This window comes from Lagopus muta, chromosome 17 (assembly GCF_023343835.1).
Source record: "Lagopus muta isolate bLagMut1 chromosome 17, bLagMut1 primary, whole genome shotgun sequence".
Taxonomy (NCBI): domain Eukaryota; kingdom Metazoa; phylum Chordata; class Aves; order Galliformes; family Phasianidae; genus Lagopus; species Lagopus muta.
Window position 1 is genome coordinate 4,373,208 of NC_064449.1, and position 17,688 is coordinate 4,390,895.

Below are 17,688 nucleotides of genomic sequence, written 5' to 3' on the forward strand. Positions count from 1 at the left end.
ATTAAAAAAAAAAGAAAAAAAAAAGCAGCAGACAGATATATTTTTTTTCCACACAAATTACTGGTGCTCCAGTAATCACAGCCTGCTACTGGGAAGCGCGTCACCATAGCAACAAGAGCACGGTTGGGGAGGGGGCAGTTTGCACGTGTGACGCTGACGTCATCACTGCGCGCCGGATGAACGATGACGCAAACGAGCTGCGACGGCTGAAGCGCGGCGGGAGGTCCGGCTGGGAAACATGGCTGGCCCGTACCTGCAGCAGCCCAGCTTTCTGCTGGTGCGTGGGGCTGGGCTGAGGGCAGGGGGGAGGTTATCAGCGCCGAGCCGTGGTGCTTCGTGGGGAGCAGCGTAATGGGGTTTGGTGCTGTGGTAGGTGTTGCTCTTCTTGGCACCGGGATCTGATTCTCGCGTAACTTATAACAGGCCACGCTGAAGGCGGACTGTGTCAACAAACCGTTTGCTCAGAGGTGCCACGATCTGGAAACGGTGATAGAGGAGTTTCCTGCCAAGGTGAGTGGCTGCAGCCTTCCCAGCAGCGTAATGCCCAGCACAGCCCCTGGAGCTCTCTGGGTTGTCTTTGTTCCTATTACTCTTTCTAAAGAGTTAGAATCGTTAGTTCAACCTCAGAGTCGGAAGGGACCTCTGAGGGCCGTCAGTCCAACTCCCCTGCAATGAACAGGGGCACCACACCACAGATCGGGTTGCCCAGGGCCTTAACCAGCCTTACTGTGAAAGTCTCCAGAGATGGGGCTTCAACCACACCACTAGATAAAGTGTTCCAGTGCCTCATCACCCTTACTGTAGAAGAGTTTTGCCTTCTGGGAATCTCAGGTGGAACAGTGGGCATTTCCCAAGTGTTGAACAAAGAGCTGGTTCAGTTGACTGTGCTTCATTTATGCCTTTCAAGCTCATCTACTTTTTACAGCGGTGTGCTGCTGATTGGTGTTGTGGCAACTCCAGTTGGAACAGAAGACAGATAAACTATTTTGAGTGGAAGCTGAATGATCAATAACCAGTAGTAATCTGGAAGCAGTAATAACTAATCCTGTGCTGTTAATAGCTGGCAGCAAGTATCTCTGTGTATTCTGAAGCCTGCAATAAAGATTCCTTCAGTAAGAAATCATAAATGCTCTTGATGTCTGTTCTCCTGGAAGGAACTACATGGCATTTTCCCGTGGTTGGTGGAGAGCATTTTTGGTAGCCTGGATGGCATCATCGTGGGCTGGAACCTTCGCTGTTTGCAAGGAAGAACAAATCCTACTGAGTATTCTGCGGCTTTGGATTTCCTGGATCCCAGGTAAGTACAGCAAAAAGTACTGGGAATAACCAGTGTGTAACTTTTCTACAACAGTGCCAACATATAATCGCAGAGGTGAGACAAAAGAGAAAGCTTACCATCTATTTTCTTTTCAATACTCATTTGCAGTGGTCCAATGATGAAGCTTGTTTACAAGCTCCAAGCAGAAGAGTACAGATACGATTTCCCTGTCTCTTATCTTCCAGTGAGTAATTGAAACATTTGTAAGAAGAGAAAGTAGATGTTGGAACATTGCACACACTTCATACATAAGGTTCAACCTAGGTCATGTTACAGCATATGTGTCTCATTAAATGGTTGCAGAGGAGAATTCCCAGCCATAAGCATTGTAGGAGATGGTGACTGTCAGCAGTTAGATGTTTGTTCTGCTAGACCAACAACATTGCATTGTGATTTCTGTGTCACCAGAGAAAGTGGTGCACTTCATTGTGGTTACCAGTAGTCCCAGAATAGAAAATAGTTTTCCATGCTCATCAAGGAGCATGGAAGTGGCAGTGCTTTGAGCCCGTGTGTCTGAAGGTCAGCTGCTGTTTGGATATGAAGTATAACGTTTCACAGCTATACAAAAGTGATTATCTGCCAAGTTGTTTCACTATATTTCTTCTATTCTTACCACATATTACCTAGATCCTATTGATCTCAATATTTACATAGTTTTTAAGTAAAGAAATCATTAATTATGTAGTAATTGTTACTCCATAGCTCAGTTACCCTAACAAAGCTATCAGACACCAGTATGCTGCTGCTCCCACTCCAACTGGAAGAAGTCTTAGTGAATGCTTTCTTTCCTCGCATTGAAATACTCCTTTTCTGTGAAGTTGGCAGTTACCTAAAGAGTGTGCATTCACAAGTAATTACTGCCATGCAGTGAAACCCCACTGAGCTGAATTTTGAGGTGTTCCCAGAATGCTGCAGAGCTTGAGAACCTGAAAACATTCGCTGCAAGTTGCTGACTATCCCAACTGATATTCCATTGCTCTCTCTTTCAGGGTCCTGTGAAAGCATCAATACAAGAGCAGGTTCTACCAGAATGCTCCTTATACCACAACAAAGTCCAGTTCACCTCATCTGGTGGTTTAGATTTGAATTTGGCTCTAAGTATCCTTTCAGCAGTTAGATATAAGAGTCAGAATAAGCCAAAAGGCTTGTTAAATTTGTTGCTATTGCATTTGTTGGAAGCCATCTCGCTGCAACTGTAAGGGTTTCAGTCTGAGACAAGCTTTCTCTGTTTGTAGCAAGATGTGTTTACATTCCTCTGACTTACTGGTTATGTTCAGTCAGTTGGAGAGCAAGAAGGCAAAGCTGAATTTGCTGTTAAGCTCTCTAGCAAATTAACTTGCCCATGACAAAATGGAAATATAATGTCCAGTCATCATCCCCAGGTATCTAACAGCTGTACCTGTTGTTTTTTCTATTATTTGTTCCTTGACTCTGTTATTCCAGACCCATTTGAATATTACATGTTTTATTTTGCAATCAGTTTGATTACACAGAAGGTAAGTCACAATTTTAAATAGTGAGTCCTTTGTGACAGTGCTTTAAGAGCCTTCTGAAGGGCTGTCCAACTAAATTGGCAGTTATATGTATACTCCTAGAAATTGTTATTGCTTCAGTTCTTTAAGGAAATGATTGATAATACCCATCTGGAGGGTACCAGTAAGCAGTCTGTCCAATGATTTGTGAGTGTGAAGCAGGCAATGGATTCCAAATGAGTTTTCTACCAGTAACACCTTTTGTACAGTCAGAATCATGGTGGTATACTGTGCTGTCTGGTTGTTTGGTCCCTCTTTCTGTTGTCACCTGCACTGCAGCGCACTATGCTCTCCTCATGCTGATTACAGTCACTGCAGCAGTTCCCAGACAACTCATTATCTGGGATATCTATATCTATTGCTTTTTGCCTGTTTCAGAACTCACCCATCACCCAGCATATCAGCCCTTCCAACAGCGCTTATTTCATCTTGGTGGACACGTACCTCAAGTGTTTCCTACCCACAGAAGGAAGTGTCCTTCCTCCACCTTCTTCAAACCCCGGGGGAGCCATCCCTTCTCCTGCTCCCAGGTAATGGCTGCAGTGCCAGAGGCAGACTGTGAGAGTGCTGCTTAAAGAACATGGCTTGTTGGAAATAGATCTCCAACAGGAAGAGAACACCTCCACTCTTTATCACCTCTACGTGCTTGTTACATAATTACAGAAATAAAGTACATATTCATTTAAATGAAATCTTTATGGTAAAAGTGAAAGTCTGAAAATTAGCTATAAATGGAACAGGAAAGGTTAAGTACGTGCAGCCAATCCTGTATAATGAGATCACTGCATTTTGAGTGCTGTCAATATTAGCATTTTATGTTAATGTAGAAAACATAGAGCAGTAATACCCTTTATAATTGCATTTTGAATGCATTTCATAAACATGAACAGAGAAGGGAATAAACACAACAATAGGAGAACGTTATTTTTGTTCTTAAAGACAGCATTACTGAATACAACAAGGGCTGTGTCAAGTTGGCTCAATGCAGTGTGAATAATAATGTGGTGTTAGATTTTCTTTTAATTTAAATCAAAGTGACTTGTCATTATAGCATCATTCAGAATTTTTAAAATGTGCTATCAACTGTGCAGTTTTCTTTCTTAGAGGCTGATTTTCAGTTAAGAAACCAGTGATCAAAAGCAGTGATATATTTCTCTGTACTGAGGCTTAATGATTTCAGCATTTCTGTTCATCTTTAAAGGACTCCAGCTGTGCCTTTCACTTCCTATGGCATGCATCACACCAGCTTGCTGAAACGGCACATTGCCCATCAGCCTTCTGTGAATGCTGACCCAGCTTCCCAGGAGATATGGAGATCAGAAACACTACTTCAGGTAGGTTGGATGTTGAGAAAGGGGGAAGGAAACGACACATTTCCTGCTGCTGAGGAATTTTTTTCCAGAGAAGTTTCTAAATCTGATTCTCTCTATATAATTCTTTTAGATGTTACATCAACTCTGTGCCTTAAGCGAAGGTTAAAGGCAGAAAACTTGCTTTTCTTCACCATCAGGGAAGGGAAAGGAGAATCTGGATTTAAGAGTTGTTCTGAAACAAGTTCTTAACACATTGCTGAATTGAATTACTAATGTTTATTTAGCTGGTGCCAACTGTACACCAACAGTCACTTATGTTGATTAGTAGATGATAACTTGAAACATCTCTGAAAATCTGCATGCCTATTTTCAAGTACAGCTTAGTTTCCAAATGACCTACCATGGTCTTCATGATCTAGTTTGTGACTGACAAGTGCTGGATTATTTGTTCCCCTCACTGAAAAAATATTTGTTTTGCAGATCTTTGTTGAAATGTGGCTTCATCATTATTCCCTGGAAATGTATCAGAAAATGCAGTCCCCTCATGTCAAGGTAATAGATTGTATTTCGTTCACGTACATCATCTGATGTTTGATTTATCTTGGTGTAAATCTTCTGTAGAGAATTTTTTGGTATACTGTTGTGAAGGAAACAAAATCTAATGAGTGTCTACAGGAGTGTGTCAGAACTGCTACTCTCCAGTTATGGAAAAGGTTCCAAGTGTGTCACCCAGATTTGGCTTCATTGAAGAGGAAGTGGGGGTTTGTTTTTTTTTTAAAGAGGAATTTGTGGGATGGTCACAACAATATCAAGAACCAAAGTATTCAATGACTAGAAAGACACCACTGTAAAGCCAGGTTAAATTGCACTGGGGTGAAATAACTGCTAAAATAACCTGGAATTGATTTCAAGCATAACAGCAGTTCAGCATTACTGTTAACCTGAGAAATCAGAAAACTGTGTATCCACCTTACAGGATAAAGCCAAATTCAAAAGGGAAAGATTACTGGAGTGTCCTTGAGTTTTAAGTGTGTAACTGTTTGTATTCCAAAATAGATTTTTTTCAGCATAAAATGGAGTCAAAATTACTGTGTGGCTACAGAGTTCGTGGCCATGTAATGCTTGCTGCTTTAAGCAGTTTGTGGGGGCCTGTCCACTAAAACTGTTGTGTGTAAAAACTGAGTATGTAACAGGGAGGCTCAGATCCAAGGCACTATAAATGCAAAAGGAACTTTAAGGAGAATATGTTGATCTTTAGAACTGTTCTGAGTTTAGTGGGACTTCTGTAGGAGGGGAGAAAAATACAAAGACTCTTCAAGATTCGTTTTTGTTTGAAAGAGCAATGAGAGCTGATTAATAGAAATTTTACTCCTTCACCAGGCTGTAAAGTAACGAGCATGTATGTTTTGCTGGGGAAGAGCTGCTGGGTTCTCTTAACACTGCAGTCAAACTTCAAGCTCCTATTAATGCTGAAGCTTTCACACTAGAGAGCCCCAGCAGCATGGCTGTGCACCAGTGCTTTGCTTGTCTGTATGTCTGTCAAGTCTTTGTGCATCAAGTGCTGTGCTTAAGCCAGAAGTGATTGCTAAACTTCTCTCCTCTGCTCACCCTCTGTATTTCAGATGCTCTGTTAATTAGAGAGCAACAATTTAGACAGTAATTGGTGATAGATGGAGTCGTAGGAGAAGCTTAAAGCTGTTGAAAAATCACTTTGTACTCCTCTGTGAGATGCATTAGGTTGCAATTTGAGGCCACTGCTGCCTGATAATACTGCTATCCTTTATGAGACGCAATCATGGATGTGCAAAATAAGTCTTTTTTAATGCCTGAAAGGGGAACAGGAATTTCTTATGATATCCAGAAACGGATGAAGGACCACTCTTGCAGGACCGAAGAGAGGTTCCATTTGAGTTGGGGACAGGACTGTTCAAAGTCAGTGTTGCTTAAACTAAGCTTTGTAGGATTTTGGGAGAATAGTCTGCTTAATAGTTCCTCAGATGAGAAAGCAGAATACACAGAAATGCAAGTTTTGTTTTAACCTAAGAGTAAGAGAGTTTGATTGGAAATCCAAGATCACTCTAAACCTTATTTATGAAATGACTACTAGCTGTGCAGATTCACTTGATGCCATTTATCCTTCTGTGTGTTTGGGAAGAGCAATTAGTAACTGGGTCCTTGTATCCTGAGACCTGTTTCACCACTGGTGACTTGAAATGGTTAAATATCTGTACTGGAGTGTGGTGTGAGGTTCCACAGAACTTGCTCTTTCTTTGTCCAGCAGACAGACTTGTTTAGACTGATGGGCCATCACCCCATTTCTTACTGTGCAGTGCTTCAAGGAATAACAGATTTTTCTTAAAACTTATTACTCTCATGTCATTACAAGTAGAAGAGAGGGAATGGGAATGAGTAGTAAAGAATTGGAGAAGGTACTTTCCTACTTTACTGTTTTGAATTCGTCCTGGATCTGGTTCAAATCTGAGTTGTCACTGCTCATTATGCTGAGTTTCGCTGCTCCCTCCATTAATTCAACTGTTTCCCTGTTCTTTTACATTCTCCATTCATTTTCTCCTCATATGTTCCAGAGCCCAAGCATGCAGCATTTCTTTTCCTATTATTCCCTTCTTCTGTAATCACAATGAACTCTTACTAAAAAGTTGTTGATGCTTTATGTAACAATTCCTGACCTTGCAGTGCCAGGTGTCACAGACCCCAGCAGTGCATGCAGAACACCCGTTAGGTGACAGGCTTTTGCTACTGATGCTGCAGCAGATGATGTGCTCAAGATGTTGAGGAACATGCAATAACAATTCCACCACTCCAAGAAGAACATAAAACCAAAAGATACCAATCTGGCACTAGAGAAGATCGAGTAAGGACTGATCAGAGACAGCAGAGGTGTGATCTGGAGAGTTAGTTTAGATGCCTGACAGTAGTTGTTGGGATGTGTAGTGTACATTGCTTTATGTTCGTTCATTAATTCATTAATTTCATACATGTGTGTCACTGTTTGCCACAGTATCCTGTTCACCATCACATTGTCAAAAAAATTCATCCAAGAAGGGGAGCAGTAGAGGCTTGCAGGGATTTTAGTGTTAAGGCCATTTGCATGAGCTCATAACACTGTACATTAGGTCTCTTGCTTGCTTTTGTGTGCACTTGATGTTTCCCAAACAGTAAAAGCAATGTCCTCTTCTGAGGAAATTCACAACCTGCAAGCCTCTCAGGTGGGCTTTAAGTAGAAAGAAGGTGACTGAGGAGTTGTCTGAACTGGGAGCATATTGATCACACTAACACTCATCATGAAAAGCCAACCTTTTCTCCTTCTTTCTCCTTGGGAGAAAGAAGAAAATATTTGAGTTTCTTCCTGGTACACAAACCCTGCTTCTCTAGCACTGCAGGAAAAAACAATAAAGGTTTCCAACTAGCATAAAAAAGCATGCATAAAAATGAACATTTACTAACTACTGGGGGGAAAAAAAAACACTACAAAGCCTTGTTGCTGTATTCAGCTTCTGAAATGGGGAGTTTGGATCAGTTGATCTTATGGACCTGATGCTCCATGGTTTATTTGGGAAAAGCTCTTTATCCCAAACCACTGCCTGCTCTAAGGACAGCAAAAACAAAAAAAGCCAAACCCACAGCCACAATTCTTTCACTCCTACTTGTATTTGCAAGTTGATAAAGGCTATGAAAGGCTGTGGAATCATGCTACTGAATAACAGAAGAGGATACTGTGGCTGCAGTTGTTATTGTGACATGTTGTTCCTGACTGTATTTGTGATGTTCATTTTTCCCCACCCCCTTCTTCCTTGGGCTCATTCTCACTTTTATTTTTTTTCTCTTGCTCTCTTCTCTCCTTTTTCCCCCTCACCCCTTCCTTTTTTGTTTCTGTTGTCTCAGCTGGAGGTTCTCCACTACCGACTCAGTATCTCCAGTAAACACCACGGTAGTCCTGCCCACTCCAGCTACCAGGCCCTCCACGCATACCAAGTATTACCATCTTTTCATTTTGTTTCCTTTTAAAAAATCTTGTTCCATCTTACAATCTGCAAAGCGTGCTGGTGCTCGTGGAAAAAGGCACTGCATGGTTTAATAACCTGATTGAGTACAAACTACTGAGGTATGATACACTTCTAGTAAAAGCAGGTAGTGAGAGGTACTAGCAAAGGCCATGGAGAAAGCAGTTAAAGTTCAGTGTGTATGAGGACTAATTGGGAACTATGTATTTAGAATGCATTCTTGTAATGCACTGTAGGACATTTGTTATCAGCTGTGCTAACAACTTTTGACATCCAAACTGGCCTCACTGATTACACACTGCTGCCTCTCAGAAACTAATAATTTAAGCAAACCTTGAATGGAGGAGTAGATCAGAATTGGCATGGCTGTAATTCAGAATGAAAGTAGTTCATGCCTGGTTTGTGTGGGAGGTTTTTGTTGTTTTCAGCCAGTGAAATGCCATGGGATAGTACTGATTTGTAGTGGCAGTGTGAACTTGATTGTCCTGCTTTGCAAAATGACACAAGTGGTACACTTGCAGATTGTTCAGGAAATGTGCATGCAAGAACATTCCTGTTGGAACGGATTGCTGATTTCTCTTTCCTTACTTCAGTCCTTTATTCATTGGGTTTTCATTTTGGGAAAGGGGAGGGCTAAGAGTATGCAGTATAAAGCTCTTATCACATTGCAAGGCTCTTTGGCACTACATGAAATTTTCCTGCTTTTAAATTTGCTATTTTTGTATGAAGTACTGTGAAATCTCAGGATACTGCTTAAAAAGGAAAATAGGAAATATTGCTTGGCTGCTGCTGCAGCCTAACCTGAAGTCTGGGGGGGGGGGGGGGGGGAGGGAGAGAAAAAGTTATGAGGAAACCCTTAAAGCAGTAACGTTCATTGTTTTGCTCATCTGGGCTAGGAGAAAAATAACTCCTAAGTGAAAAAACTAATGTGACCTGAAGTCATGTACTGAAATGGTATTTCTGCAGGTTCCAAAGGTACTTTCACATGGAGCCTAGAATTTCTAGAGAATAACACCTATCGGCCTATAGCAGGATATTAAATGTTTCTGATTACTTCTGGACATCTTTATCTAAACTCCTTAGGACTCCAGATAACATGCTTACATAGTCGGGGCTGTCAAGAACACAAGCAAGACTTTCCATAGAACTGATAACAGGTTATGTGAGGTTCCTCAACTGGAACGGATTTGTCTGTACCACGTTAACAGACCTGTCAAGCCTTGGTTCTTTTCCTGGAGGCATCTTTGTAGTCTCTAACCCTAAGAAAAACTTTTGATGCGATAGGAAATGTAAACATCTGTCTTACTTCAGGCATCACAGACAAAAAGGACACACACATATAATAATTATATGCATGTACGTACATACATAGCTGTAGTAGTCAAGAAGCAGAGGCTTTTGGTATGAAATAGTTAGTCCTTGTAATGCTATAATGGGATGATAATAGCAAGGTGGCAAAGTCTTTGACTACAGCAAGAGAACAAGCCCAAATGCAGCAGCCATGGACACAGAAATGAAGGAAAAGAACTGCTTACCTTTAGAAAGCCTCAGGTAGGTAGGGGGTCTCCAGCAAGAGATGCTTTCACCTTCACTGCCAACCTTTAAATGAAGGCCACATCCTGGCTGCACCCCTTCTGGTCACTCAGGTACATTGCTTGCACCTGAGCTGCCCTGCCCTGCCTTCCCTAGGTGCTCAATCACTGGTTCAGGCTATGACTTAGCATTTCCACTACAGTCCCCTAGAGTTGTATTCAGAAATCTTACCTCAGCATGGCTTCATTATGGCATTCTGGAAGCCTCTTGCAGCTACTAATACATGTTTCCAGCATCTTCCATTATACTTGCAGCTGCAACTTTAGTTTCACGTACACTCTGCTTGACCTTCTAGAAATACGAGAGCTGTGAGTCTTAGAATACAAATGGTATCTTAAAATTCACCTTCAGTAGCGGATTGAGGTTAGTTCACTACTCCTAAAGCAGATTACAGTAGCAAAGGAGTTAACACTTTGTTTTCAGACTGTGCAGCAGCCCAGCTCTGGTGTTGGGCCTAGGAGAGCTAGTTCCTTTCTCACCACATTCATCTCCCTGCCGTATCACACACTCGCTCATTTGTTAGCAGAGTCACTGTGCCTCACCATCACTCCTTGTGCTATTCCTACCTGGCTACTTCTACCTGTAACAGTGCTAGAAGTAACAGGATCGTGCAGGAACTTGAAGCAGTACATATTCTTTGCATAACTTTCTAGCATTATTCTTTCTTATAAGCCATAGGAGTACCAGCAGAGTAAGGAGAACTCTAAGGAAAGTCAGGCAGGAGTGTAACAAAAGGGGTGTGCTATTCACAGCAACCAACTTAAAACCATAATGAAAGGCTGAACACTCTTATTTCAGATAGGCTGAAATCTACACAGATTCTATTCTGTTATACACACCCATAGAGAGTGCTACCTTGAAATTCACTGCCTTAGAATACCTCAGGTGCTTTTTCTTACAATCGTAGTGAACTGATGATGGCAGAAGCCTGATGCAGTTTGTCCTGGGCAGCAAGCCTGTCTAAAGTTACCTGGCACCAAACTACAGTGAAAAGCTTAAAAGAAAGAGAGCATTTATGTTTCAATTTCTATTCTGAAAATGCCATTTTTCTGAATTACCTCCTGGAGTGTTAGTGTACAGTGGTAGTGCTGACTCTCTTCCTGTCTTCCTTTAAATCCAGGAATCTTTTAAGCCCACTGAAGAGCACGTGCTGGTGGTAAGACTGCTCGTGAAACATCTGCATGCTTTCAGTAACAGCCTGAAACCAGAGCCTCTCTCCCCTTCGGCCCATTCCCACACAGCCAGCCCGCTGGAAGAGTTTAAAAGGTAAGTAGGTGCATGAGCATTCTGTCTCTGGAACAGATAGTTTTTCTGCCTGGCAAACTCTGTTTTCATGAGATGTTGGAGTTGTTTTGATAGTTAAATTGAGAGGTGCATTACTCAAAGTACTGGAGTACGTATGTGAAAGATTACGGATAATATTTCTCGTATTCGTTAGATAGGAAGTCAGCTTCAGAATGCAGATGTCCTGCTGCTAAGCTGGTCTTGTTTTGCTACCAGTCAAAAAAAAAGAAGATGCTAACAGGATTCCTGAGCTGAGGTTAATGGAGAGTTTTACACATCAATTTGAGTTGAAATTAAATGGCTGGTAGCTTCAATTAAGGGGAAAAAAATAAAATTGGCTCAGTCTCTTCTGTATTTGCCTTTCTGGAAGTGGATTGGGTTGTTAGTTTTAAGACTTACTGCTGGTTTATGTGTTTGAACTCAGGCTGTTACTGAATCCGTTTACAGGGTTGTGATTCCTCGGTTTGTCCAGCAGAAACTTTATATCTTTCTGCAGCACTGCTTTGGTCACTGGCCACTGGATGCCTCTTTCAGAGCGGTACGTACCTGCTTATCTGAGAATGCACTCAACAAAACTAGTGCTCAGTTACTGCTGCTTAGCACCATTCTCTTGTTTTTTGTTGTTTTTTCCCTGAAGCAGTGAAATTCTTTATGTAACCACATACATTTAATGTTAGGGAAAGAGTATGGATGTATTAAAAAAAGACTGATAGGTTTTGTGGCAGCAGATGCTTTAGACAGTGAAAGTGGTGGTTGCTTGAAAGAGTAGTTACTCTTAAAACAGATACATTCTTGCAGGTATTAATTTCTGCATTGTATCTAATACAGTATATCATAAACAGAAGTAATACAACATTTATGATAGCAAGATCTTGCAAATATTACGTTCTACAAGGTTGTCATTTAATTAAGAGTTGAAAAATTAAGGATGTAACAGACAGGTACTGCTTAATAAAGCTATAGTCAGCTATATTGCATTTTTTGAGGAATTATAGAAGGCAAAATGTCAGCCAAAAAGCTTTACAGAGCCCATGGCTTCTGTGCAAGTAAGACTTTACTGTTTTTTATGTGTGGTTTTTGCTTAGGTTCTTGAGATGTGGTTGAGTTACTTACAGCCATGGAGGTATGCTCCTGAAAAGCCACCTCAAACTGCAGAGCTCTTGCCTCGCAGCGTGTCAGAGAAATGGTAAGTAGGAAAGCAGCTGAGAGTCTGAAGCAAGTCTCAAGTTTATGCAATCCTGAGTACATCACCAGGATTTCAGATAAGTATTCCCTAATGTAAATTAGCTTCCTGCACAAGATCAGAAATTATTTCTTACAATACCTTTTGTTCTGAGAGTATTCTTTTGTCTCGGTGCAAACAGCTCATCTTTTCAGAGATAGTACAAAAACATTCCCTTAGTGAATTCCTAAATAATTATTTAAATAGCTGTACTCACAAATTCTGTACTCACTCCTTACAGGGCTGCCTTCATTCAAGAAAATCTACTTATGTATACTAAGCTGTTTGTAGGATTTTTGAACAGAACTCTTCGAACAGACTTGGTCAGCCCAAAAAATGCTCTGATGGTGTTCCGAGTAGCCAAGGTCTTTGCTCAGCCCAACCTAGCTGAAATGATCTTGAAAGGTAAATGGATATTTTGACATCTCATGCTGTCCCGTCTCATTCTTTCATCTCAATAGGTACCAACCTACCTCAGAAGTACTGAATAGATATACTTTTGTATTTTAGGTGCCATTTTACCCTGCAAATATCTGCATGTCTTCATGTTAGTTTGTAATACTGGTTTAGTATGTCTACAGTCACCATCACATTTCATTGCACAAATTTTCCTTGAAGAATGAAGAACACAACATTGGGTGTTTATCATAAAGTTAGTATTTGGTTATTTAAGCTCAGGGTTAGGTAGTCTTTTACTCCTCAGTGTGTTTATGCTTAACAAAAGAAGTAGGCAGCTAATCACATTGCATTTAAGGATAACTAGGAAACAGGAAATTCAGGAGAGGCGAGATTTAACAAGTATTAAAGTATTGTGATTCTCCAGTGCCTTCAATGAAAACTAATTATAGACTTAAAATGCTGTCTGTACAGTTGGCATTTAGATACACTCTGATTTAAGAAAATGTAAAACACCCTAACCCAACAACTAACCCAACAACCTTAAGATGCCTTGCAGCTACACTTTGTTCAGCCAAAACCTGGAATATCATATAACCATCTTCACTACTCCCTCAAACTTTAGGAGAACAGTTATTCCTGGAGCCAGAACTTGTTATTCCTCATCGTCAACACCGACTTTTTATGACTCCCACACTTGGTGGAAGCTTCTTGTCATCGTGGCCTCCAACTATTACAGATGCCTCATTTAAGGTGAAGAGTCACGTTTACAGCCTGGAAGGACAGGACTTCCAGTACAAACAGATGTTTGGCACAGAAGTCAGGAACTTGGTAAGCAACAGGCATCTTGTCACATGTCTTTTGATTTTGACAAGTGGTCTCTTAATTCTGAGCATCCATAGCATCCATGTTACAGAAGTTAGGAGTGGAAAACTTCACTCTACTCAGCTGTAAAAATCTACTTACTCTTTGGTAAATAAGTTAACTTAAGGGCTTGCCAGTTTCTCTTTTCCAATGTTTGCTATGAACTTCTGATTCATTGTATGGAGCTATGGAGCAGTATCCGTCAGCCAGTCTGATAACTCCAGCAGGCAGAGGAAAAAAAGAAAAGCAGGTGGAAAAAAGAAAACATGTCTTAAATATTTCAACCTCAGTGAATGTATGTTCATTGGAAATGCAACTACTACAAGTTAACATGAACTAAGTGAGCAAGTTTGCTGGGCTTGCTCCCTGTCAGGTGTGAAGGCATGGTTTTATCCACACATATTGATGCTTAAAGGTCCTTTACAGCTCAAGTTTAATTATTTTCTTTGTTTCAGGTGTTAAAACTGGCTCAGCTGATCTGCCAGGCACAGCAGACAGCAAAATCCATATCAGACCATTCAGCAGAGACAACAGCTAGCCATTCCTTCTTTTCATGGTTTAAGTTCACACCATCTGAGATGAACGGTTCCTACACTGGCAATGACCTTGATGAAATTGGACAAGACAGCATCAAAAAAACAGATGAATATTTAGAAAAGGCACTGGAATACCTATGTCAAATCTTTAAGGTATGCAACACCTCTTTAATAAATTCTAGTGAGGCAGTACAAACAAGAGTCAGGATTCCTCAAATACACTTCTAGCTCTCTTACACTTTTTGGATCACAAAGCCATCCAGTGGCCCTGCCAGAAAACCTGTAAATATCACTTAGGCTTGACTTCACCTAAATACTTCAAAATACATTTCCATATAAATAGAACTGAATTTCTAATTATCAAGTCCACTGTAAGTAACCATTTTATTGGACTCTTCTGTAGTTTATATGAAACCTCAGTCTTAAGTTGTACGTACTCTCATGTTTACAAAGAGACAGCGCACAGCCTAGACTTGAAAATCAGTCCCATATCTTCTAAAGGTAAAGAACTACAAGAAATAAAACATGTATCTGCAACTCTAGATAAAAGGATGACGTAGATATTCTCTTTTTATTTCAACTTAGAACAGGTTAAGTTCTGTTTGCTACATACACTCATGATAGAATTGATGGAAAGGACAGCTATTTTGGAGCTCTCCTGGAGAAAGGGGATATCAAACAGAACACTTCTCTGGGATTTGATAAATATGGAAATCAAGACTTCATCTCCTTTTTATTTTTAACAGAGGTGCTTTTAGGGATTTCTTGGTACTTGTGCTGGCTGTCAAAGGCATCCACTGCTAAGGAGCTTGTGAAAGGAGAGGTAAATGAAATAGATGTTCTAAAAATTACTGTAACACTGTGTCATTCTGCAATAGCTGAATGAAGCCCAGCTGACCCAGATGATGATGAAGTGTGGGACGGCTCAAGATGAGAATGGAAAAAAACAGCTTCCAGACTGCATTGAAAGTGAGGATGGCCTCATTCTTACACCCCTTGGTCGGTACCAGGTGAGAAGAGAATCATTCAGTACTGCTGCCCTCGCTTGTTCTTGAGAAAACAAGTTGTCCTACATCCCAAAAAACGTAATTTTTCTGGGAGTAAGAAAGCTGTCAGTATAAAGGCATTTCAGTGGGAGCTACACTATGCAGGGTTTATGTTTTCATTTCTAGATGATAAATGGCTTACGTAGATTTGATGTGCAGTATCAAGGGGACACTGAGCTTCAGCCCATACGCAGTTATGAAAACGCCACTCTTGTCCGCCTCCTGTATCGTTTATCCTCAGCACTCAATGAAAGGGTAAGTACAGCACCCTGTTCTTCATCACATCTGCACACAGAATGCTTGATGCTTAATGCTTTGTTCTTGCACTCTCCCCTTCATTGTGGGTGTGCAGTGGTATATGCTAATAATGGATGTGTGCATAAATATTTCCTAATAGCATTAAGCCTGCTAGTTTACCTCTCATTTTGCTTTCCTTACACAAAACACTCAGAATATTTTAAATGCATCTTTATGTTTGAGCAAGGAGAATATAATTAAGAATTAATATTCCTAAATCAGGATAAAGCAAGTCTTTTCCTTCCTATAGGCATTATAGACTCAAGGGAAGTCCAGAGTTAAATAGAAGAATTGCTTTTAGTGTATTTGATGCATTCTTAGAATTTCCTGTAACACTTTCCCCCTGTATATTCATGCTACAAATGAAGAAAACTGTAAAATAAAGCGATGCTTACTTTATACCATTAGTTGCACTAGAATACTAACGTTTCAATTTTCTTACCTCAGTTTGCTGAGCAGATGGAAGTGCTTTGCTCCAGGGAAGATTTTATTGGCAGATTTTGTTGCTACCATCTTACAAACCCTCACTTCGTACACAAAATCAGGTACAGTCCTGTGCTGAAGGACAGAACAAACCGGAACTGGGGACCAAGAATCAGTCTGAGGTTTCTGGCTAGCTACAGGACCCTTATTTCCTTGCTAATGCTGTACTTCATTGCATCCTGGTTTTATATTGGGCCAGTGGGCTGCACGTTCATTATCCTCTTCAGCTATTTTCTTTATGCTGTAATAATGACTTTCTTCTTTGAAGGACGGAAACCACATGAACACTGAGTTTCTCCTGTCACTATACTTGTAAAAATAAATGTTCAAAGGATAATTACCCTAGGATAGCCAATGAGTAAAATGTTTGAATTATCAGATACCTTAAAATATTTTTAATATCAAATTCAATTGAGTTTTTAATGTAAATTTTATTTTTATAAAAGTCTTCTTACGTGTTTGAGTGAATGTGACTTTTTTTCAGGGTGGGAAGAACAAGCCATCACACTGAAAACACAAAGTCACTGTTATCTGCAGTGCAGTCTAGTCTAGAGACATAGGGGATATTTGGCTGCATGGTACAGCACTCAGAGGGGTTCTATGAACTTACTATGTCCAAATCTACAATTCAGCTTATTCCATGCTGTAGTGTGGAGGACTCTATCCTTCAAAATAACCTGCACACATTTAGATACCTCAAAAACATAGCATTCATTAAGTTTGTTCTCCAAACTAAGTTAGGGCTACATCACAATCACTGCTTTGTTTCTTTAGCAATGTAACAAAAAAATACATGTACAAACATTTTTATTCAGTCATACAGTTACATGCTTGCCAAAACTGCCTATCAGGAAAGCTCCTAGCAAACAGAGAGTACCTGAAGAACAGAAAAAGCACCTACATAATAGAATCAGTTGTTTACCACAAAGTTCACTCTAGTTTGAAAAATCCTATTAAAAATATTTTTTTTTCCTTGCATGATTTGAACTCATCTCTGTCCTCCAATATTCTTCCTTTAGAAGTAGGACTGCTTGAAGAATAACCTTGTGAGATCTCCTGGCTCAAAGAGAATTAAGGGAAAGACATTTCAGAATAATAATTTAAAAATAAGAATAATGCCCTGTCACTCCCTCAGCTGAATCCATGCAAAAAGACCACTAATTTCAAAGGCTCTCTCTGTTTATGCCCAACCACTTCAGTGCCAACCAAAAGCCAGGTAAGACATTCCATCAAATAATCAAAGGAGCTCATCAGTAGGACAAAAACTCTTAATTTAAGGAAGGTACTGAGCTGAAAGGAAATGGTTTCAGGCAATTACAGTAAGATTTATTTAGCTATCAGTTTGATTGCCACTCCAGTGCCCATTACAAAAAGTCAGTATTGCCACCACTGAAATGAAAAACAAAACACAAACCACCTTCAAACAGTACTTAGAAGTCAAAACTTATTATTCGTCTTGCTTATGACTGCTTTGAACATTTAATGCTGTACTTTCATGATAAATTCCTTAGCTCTTATTAGCATCTCATTTCAATCAGAAGTTGATTATGACTGTTTTTGTATGCTACTTATTGAAGAAATGAGAGGATCAAATTTCTGCATTTCTCATTTCACAACATATCTGCTATTTCTAAAAGGCAGGAATCCCTGGATCTTTCCTAACATGTTTTCTGTATTCACAGTGCCGCTGATACTTGATAAAGTTCCCAAACATTAACATTAATTTATTGGTGCATCTTTCCAAGAATTTGGGAACAGTGCTTTTATATTTGACAGGATTCA

General features: G+C 40.2%; 1 protein-coding gene across 2 annotated transcripts; it reads left to right on the top strand.

Annotated features, from left to right (window-relative positions):
• Window positions 1-154: 154 nt before the first annotated feature.
• On the top strand, window positions 155-16,369 carry SMPD4 (sphingomyelin phosphodiesterase 4). 2 transcript variants are annotated; one of them, XM_048963630.1, is made up of 19 exons: window positions 155-277; window positions 424-510; window positions 1,155-1,297; window positions 1,427-1,502; window positions 2,308-2,416; window positions 2,762-2,814; window positions 3,229-3,380; window positions 4,052-4,184; window positions 4,644-4,715; window positions 8,067-8,156; window positions 10,899-11,044; window positions 11,510-11,600; window positions 12,148-12,248; window positions 12,526-12,689; window positions 13,306-13,511; window positions 14,000-14,233; window positions 14,959-15,090; window positions 15,253-15,381; window positions 15,871-16,369. In XM_048963630.1, the coding sequence occupies exons 1-19, from the start codon at window positions 239-241 to the stop codon at window positions 16,195-16,197; spliced, it is 2,484 nt and encodes an 827-aa protein (XP_048819587.1). In that variant the 5' UTR covers window positions 155-238; the 3' UTR covers window positions 16,198-16,369. The 2 variants fall into 2 exon arrangements, with proteins under 2 accessions (XP_048819587.1, XP_048819588.1); XM_048963631.1 differs by lacking the exon at window positions 8,067-8,156.
• The last annotated feature ends 1,319 nt before the right edge of the window (window positions 16,370-17,688 follow it).

Coding starts and splice junctions, on each gene's coding strand:
- SMPD4 (XM_048963630.1), top strand. CDS start 239: ATGGCTGGCCCGTACCTGCAGCAGCCCAGCTTTCTGCTG. Junction 4,185..4,643: donor GATCAGAAACACTACTTCAG/GTAGGTTGGATG, acceptor TTTGTTTTGCAG/ATCTTTGTTGAAATGTGGCT. Junction 15,382..15,870: donor CCTCAGCACTCAATGAAAGG/GTAAGTACAGCA, acceptor TTCTTACCTCAG/TTTGCTGAGCAGATGGAAGT.